At 46.2% G+C, this 6,779-nt stretch overlaps 1 protein-coding gene across 1 annotated transcript in view; it reads left to right on the forward strand.

Moving 5' to 3' along the window:
* Window positions 1-4,234, forward strand: part of nkd1 (NKD inhibitor of WNT signaling pathway 1) — a 46,662-nt gene extending 42,428 nt beyond the window's left edge. Inside the window, exons 9-10 of the mRNA XM_061711124.1 lie at window positions 627-754; window positions 2,720-4,234. Of these exons, the coding sequence (XP_061567108.1) occupies window positions 627-754; window positions 2,720-3,255 (664 nt within the window). The 3' untranslated portion in view covers window positions 3,256-4,234. The remainder of the gene's footprint in view (window positions 1-626; window positions 755-2,719) is intronic.
* The last annotated feature ends 2,545 nt before the right edge of the window (window positions 4,235-6,779 follow it).

Raw genomic sequence — 6,779 nt, forward strand, 5'->3', positions numbered from 1 at the left:
TAGCGCCTTGTAGCGATCCTACTTAATTTAATAAATTCATTGGGGCACCACCTTTGATTACAAAAGAAAAATAAATTGTATTTATCAATCTCTCATCTGAAAGCAGGTTCTAATCTGGATTGGTTTGAGTAAATTAAATAAACAGCACGACGGATCAATTCAAGGAAAATGTATTACAAGTTCAAATAAACAGACAGATAAATGCAGTTACCTATATATATATATATATACAAAATTCGGATATCAAATACAGGTATATAAAATGACTCAAATAAATCTGGCTGTAGACTGTATATCTTTTTCTCATTCCATCGAGGTGCACAGTATTGTTATGTAGTCAAGTATCCTATATATTGTAGATTGCCATACAGAAATAATATGATACTCAATGTAAATGTGTCATTGATTCCTGTTTTACTGTGCCTTACCCCCTAATAAAAATATATATTAAAAAAAAAACATGTCGCTGCTGCCGTTCACATCCTTCCGGTTGAGGCTCCAATCCGTGATTTTCCAATCACAATTACTCCCCTAACAAGTCCTCTGCCCTCCGCCGATCGCAGGCAACACTTGTTTATTTTCCTCCCGAACTGCTAGCTAATGAGAGGTGCCGCTCACGTCCGCAGGCGCCACCACAGCGACCACCACGCCCAGCCCGGCTGCCAGCGCCACTGCGTGGACGAGAACCTGGAACGCAGGAACCACTACTTGGACCTGGCAGGCATCGAGAACTACACGTCCCGCTTCGGAGCCGGTGAGTGGAGCGGGGCCAGGTTGGCCGGGGGGGAGGTGGGGGAAGTAGAAGGAAGAGCGGGGCCCTTTGAAGCTGCATCCAGGGCCCCTCATTACCGCGGCACCTGTTTAGAGACATTAGGTGGGCCGAGCGGCCCGCTGCGCTCCTCGCCAGCACAAACATCTGGGCTCAGGCAGGCACAATACATCAAGTGTTCAGGGCTGCTGGGAAGTGAAACGCCAGCGGTAATAAGCCGCCGCCTTGATCTGCCAGTCAGCGATGACATACGATTGTTTTAATGCTGCTCCGGTGGGGAAGTGCCAACGAGAAATCCTCCCTGCGTCACGTCGCGTCAGGGTTACCTGAGCGGGGCGAGGTCCTGATTGTTTCTGCTCTCTGTGAGTACGATCACACAAAAACTAGAACCTCTTAAGAATTTATTTGTCTGGATTTCCTTCATGATTGCCGGACTCTGCAGGGCCTCAGATGAGGACTCTCTGGTGTCCGTCCAGCTCAGGGAGTAAAAATAAACACTAGAGACTGAAGGAAATGCAACGCCGGGAGGGATCAGACGCGCTGCTATAATCACCTGCGGTACAGGAAGCAGTTGGATTTGACTGTTGCTAAAAGAAAATTGGGTTATTAGTAAAGTTCAGGAACCGCAAACCTGTTGACAAGTTCATTCATATACAGTAATCGCTCGCTATAACGCGGTTCACCTTTCACCGTCTCGCTGCTTCACGGAACTGCATTGTGCATCGTGTTCTGCATTCTGATTGGCTAAGCAGTCTCCCCGCTACAGTTCTCAAATATAATCGATGGCGGCATGTCGGTTTATTACGGAAGAGTAGGTTATTAGGGCCAGGCAGGAGAAAAATAAAAATAATAATTTAGAGGAAGATTTTTTTTTCATTATGCACTTGGAGAAAAAAGTTGAAATGTCGAGAAAAAAGTCGAAATGTCGAGAAAAAAGTCAAAATGTCGAAATGTCGAGAAAAGATGTCAAAATGTCGAGAAAATAAAAAATGATTATGAAAAAAAAATACAATAAGTACAGTAGGACAAATTGTGACTGGCACGTATTTCACTGCTCTTCTGACTGCTGCTGCATCCCGACTCGCTCCGTAGCGTCTTTCTCTTCTAAAGCCGCGGTGCAGGTGTGTTTGTTCGACAGAAGAACATAGTTATGAGTCGTTGTTTTCGCTCTTTCTTCTGAGCAAAAATATTCTTATAAACTACGGAAGAGTATTAGAGCCATGCAGGAGAAAAAATATTTGAGAGGGGAAGATTTTTTTTTATTGTGCACTTCGAGAAAAAAGTCAAAATGTTGAGAAAAAAGTCAAAATGTAAAAGTACAATTTCGACTTTATTCACTAAATTTCGACTTTATTCATGAAATTGTATTTCGAAGCACGAGGATAATTGGTGCCATGTTTTTGCCTTTAAATATGTTTAAAGGTATGAAAACATTAAAGTTTTCAGTTATAATTGTATACATTGTCTATATTTCATTACTTTATATACTGTCTTGGGGTACATTTGCATAAAATGCTAAAAACCAAATTCTCAAAAATTAAAAACCGAAATAGACCGAAAATGGAAAAAATTTAAATGGAATGTGGGAAAAAATAAAACCGATTTCATAAGTCTCTGTTTGCTGCCCTGGATCTGTTACACAATGTTTCTGAAAGCAGTTCTATCAGCATTTCTGGGAGGTGATTGGTCCTTACAGCATCATTAGCTGCCAATACTTGCTGTTGAATCTCAATATAATACCTGTATTAATATGTTACTAACTACACAGTCATATAATTCATGCAACAGCGCAACAGTTTTAATAACACTAACCCAAATCGATATTGGAAATCGGATCGAATCCAATCTTGATAATCGATTCTGAATCTTAAGAATCAGAATCAAATCGATTCGTGACATTTGAATCGATCCCCAGCCCTAGTAAATACCCCCCCTCTCTTTCTCTCACAGCCCCCGCCGCCGTGGAACCGAGTAAAGCAGAGGCGCAGGCCCGGTCCTCCCACCAGGCCCGTTCCCGCTCCCAGGAGGCGGAGAACGGCCACTCGCACCCCCCCCACCGCCGCCTGCAGGCCATCGTGGAGACGGCCGCCCCGGACAACCTGCACGCCGTCAGGCCGCGGGGCCAGGACTCGGGGAGACACGGCGTCCGCTCCCCCAAGACCCACAGCCGCACGCCGCCGGCGCAGGCGGGCGGCCGGGTGATGAGGAGCCGCGGGGCGCCCCCTCCCCCGGCCGCGCCCAGTCAGACCCCCCCCCACCAGGCCGCGGCGCCGTACCGCAAACACAAGCAGCGCTCCAAGGACGGCCAGGGCTACCGGGCGCTGGGCTCGCTGGCCTCGCCGGGGGCCGTGGTGGAGAAGGAGCAGGTGAGGGACCTGCCCAGCGTGCTGCTCTACGAGGGGGGGCTGGCGCAGGTGATCCAGCGGCACGAGCATCACCACCACCACGAACACCACCACCACTACCACCACTTTTACCAGTCCTGAACTTCTGCCCTGCTGGGGACGGCCCAGCGCTCCTGACCCCCCCTGACCGCCCAAACCCCCACCACAGACGTCTGAGGGAGCAGGAGGATCATGGGAAGGGGCGTCTCTGGGAGGAAATACTATTAACCAGTGTTATTAAAAGGTGGGACAGACTTGGGTGTGCAGCAGCGAGACAGCGGTACGGGACTAACGACCACAACGATGGAGGGGTGGCAGAGAGGGACCCACACAACTAACTCATACCCCCCCACTTCTGACTCTGACCCTCTGGACTCTGCTACTCCCAACCAGCATCACGACCCCTCCCAGGAGGAAGAGGAGGGACGACAGGAAGAAAGACTGTGACGTAAACGATGAAAAATATATGAAGGAATGTGGTGGGCGGGAGAGGGGGCGTGGCCTGTGAAGCTGAAGCCTGAGTGTGTGTGTGTGTGTGTGTGTGTGTGTGTGTGTGAGTCTGGAGTGTCACGACACTGGTGTTTGTTGAGAACCACTTGAAGTGCGCTCGTGGGTGCGTGAGTTTTTAAAACAGGCTGACGAGCAGGTTTGTGAAGATGAAAGCATCGACGCTCGCCGAGCCCTGCGAGCAAGAACGGGAAGGAAAAATAAAAGTTTGCAATGTAATGAGATATCCCAAATCCGCTGCTACCTCTAATTTCATCCTAATTGTTGTTGTAATGGTGACAAAGTATTTAGAAGTTATTTTCTAACTGCTTCAAACTTATTTTTGTTTGTTTTTTTTGAAAGACGAGGAATGGTGAAACGGTCTGCAGCGCTGAAATGTGGAGAAGCTCCTCACGTTGATTACTAACATTTGCTGTACATAAGGTTAATATATTGTTATCGATTTTATAAGCTTTATTAATAACGTGATATCTTTGTATTCGCTATTTGAAGCTGTCATGTTTGTCTTTTTGTTTTTTTTTTGTAACTGTGTTTTATTAAGACCACTAGGAGCCCCGTGAGGCTCCACCTCCGACTGTCCTCGCCGTCTCTCTGCTCCACATCATGACCCTTTGACCGGATCCCGACTCTGACCGCTGCTGTTCACCTGTCCTGTCGTGCTCGAGCCGCGTAGGAATCAGGGTTGTACGGAAGAGTCTTAGGGCCATGCAGGAGAAAAAATATTTGAGAGGGGAAGATTTCTTTTTATTGTGCACTTCTAGAAAAAAGTCGAAATTTAGTGAATAAAGTCGAAATTTCGTGAATAAAGTCGAAATTTCGAGAATAAAGTTGAAATACATTTCGACTTTTTTCTCGAAATTGTACTTCAACATTATTCTTGACATTTCAACTTTTTTTTTCGAAATTGTACTTCAACATTAATCTCGACATTTCAACTTTTTTCTCAACATTTCAACTTTTTTCTCGAAGTGCATAATGAAAAAAAAATCTTCCTCCTTTAAAATATTATTTTTATTTTTCTCCTGCCTGGCCCTAAAATCTTCCGTAGGGTTGACTGTGTTTTTAAGGTTGTCGATTTCTTTCCCTGCATTTCCCAGGATGCAGCTACCTTTTCAAACATACCTCGTAGGGTTTAGATGGGGGGGATCTTCATTAGAATTATAAGACTACATCAGATTTGTTTTCTCAGGTTTTAATACATTTGCAGAAATTGGAGCCTTGTGCATGCAGGGAACAAGAGACGGATCCGTCGATTCAGGAAGATGGAGTTTGGATTTTAATTTAGTTTCTCTGGTGCAGGGACATGTTCAGCTTAATATGAAGGATACACACTTTATCCTCCGCCATTCATCGTTCAGGATAGCTGCTGGCTCTGGGTCGCCCGTGCTCCCACAGCTGCTCGCCCTGTTTCCATGGCATCTTCCTGCCCCCCCCAGCTGTCAGCAGGTCTTTCGCCGTGCCGCCATGTGGCCCCAGCGCTCAGCCAACAAGGCTCTGTTTGTGGTGCGGCCTCAGCTGTCTCATTCCTCTGGTGCTGGATAACACTGGGCCCAGCCCAGCGTCTCCAGTACGCCCATAACTCACCCCTCAGGGCTGCGGTTGCACCGGCGACCGTCGACTTTCACATCCCTTCCCCGCAAAGTCCCGATCTGTTGCAGTCAGAATCAGACGGGAGCAGGCGCGTAAGAGCCGCCGCTTCACCTCGACAAAGGACCTGCACTTGAAGTGCGGTGGGTTTCTGTCAGGGTTTAAGTGCCCTGCCCAAGGGCAGCCCTGATAGAGAGGGAGTTGTCAACACTGTGGATTGTGCAAGGCAAGGCAAGGCAAGTTTATTTGTATAGCACAATTCAACACAAGGTAATTCAAAGTGCTTTACATCAACAGCAAGACACAATTAAACAGTAAATAACAAATAAAATGAAATAAAATGATAAGAAAAGAGGTAAAATAATAAAAAGCACAAGTTGTTAAAAAATAAGGGCAGTAGAGTACAGCAGGTACATCTCATTCTTAAAATGGCAAGAATTACATTTCTATGCGGTCAAAACATAGAAAGACCGGGTCAAATACAGTATTACAAAAGTAATCTGTAACAATTTGTACGGTGAATTAAACCAATTTGACAATTCTATGCCACAATGCCTGTTTCCAGGTCTTGTGCAGACCACACCCGAGGGCCCACAACTGTTCACACTGCATCCTCTGTTTTGCATGCGTGTTTATGATAAGCAGTGATGTGGGGGAAGCAGCCCCGGTCCTAGACCAGGGCTCCTCTTCCTCACCTCACAAGGCTTTTCCTGCGCAGGTCCTCCCCACTGGAGCTGCCACGGCTGCAACTCCTTCATCAGTAGGGATGGGAATTGATATCATTTTTACGATTCAATTTCTATTTTTCGATTCCGCTTAACGATTTGGTTCTTTGTTGATTCGCTTAACGATTCTAATTTGGAAAAAAAAGAACAACAATGAGGCAAATGGCGCTAATATGATAGGCTGTGTTCGTTAGTCAATTAGTTACCTGCACTATCATTAGCCAAAGACATGCTAAAGTTGTTGCTGGGTTGAGAAGTACTGACGTTAGTCCGGAGCGGATCGAAAAGGACACATTCATTGATTGTAATTGCATGCTGTGTCTTTTTTACTGAAATGTAACCAGACTGTCGAGCATTTGTATCGCTTGGGCGCCATGTTTACTGCTGCTGGCTTACACACATTGCTATGCAAACTACGTAAGCTACGCAACGTGCGTGATGACGTCATTTGTGTCCACTGGAATCGAAAAAAGGGAATCATTTGCAAAATTTGCAAACGATTCCAAGGAATTGAAACACTGGGAACCGGTTCCAAACAACAACTGGTTCTCGATTCCCATCCCTATTCATCAGTGCTCTCATGTCACCCAGAGCAGTCTGACACCAGTCATCAAATATAAGTAGTGTGAAAAAGGGCCATCTCGTCGCGTCAAAGGACAGCAAGCGGGCGACTTTTCATCCTGCAGGGTGGTCTGATTTGATCCGGTGAATGAGGGTTTCTGAAGGAATTTGGTGGAGTCAGACTCACGGCCAGGTGGCAATTTTCAAACTCATTTTATCCCGAGAGGTTTACTGAGTGCACATAAC

The sequence above is a fragment of the Cololabis saira genome, chromosome 2 (genome assembly GCF_033807715.1).
Source record: "Cololabis saira isolate AMF1-May2022 chromosome 2, fColSai1.1, whole genome shotgun sequence".
Taxonomy (NCBI): Eukaryota; Metazoa; Chordata; class Actinopteri; order Beloniformes; family Belonidae; genus Cololabis; species Cololabis saira.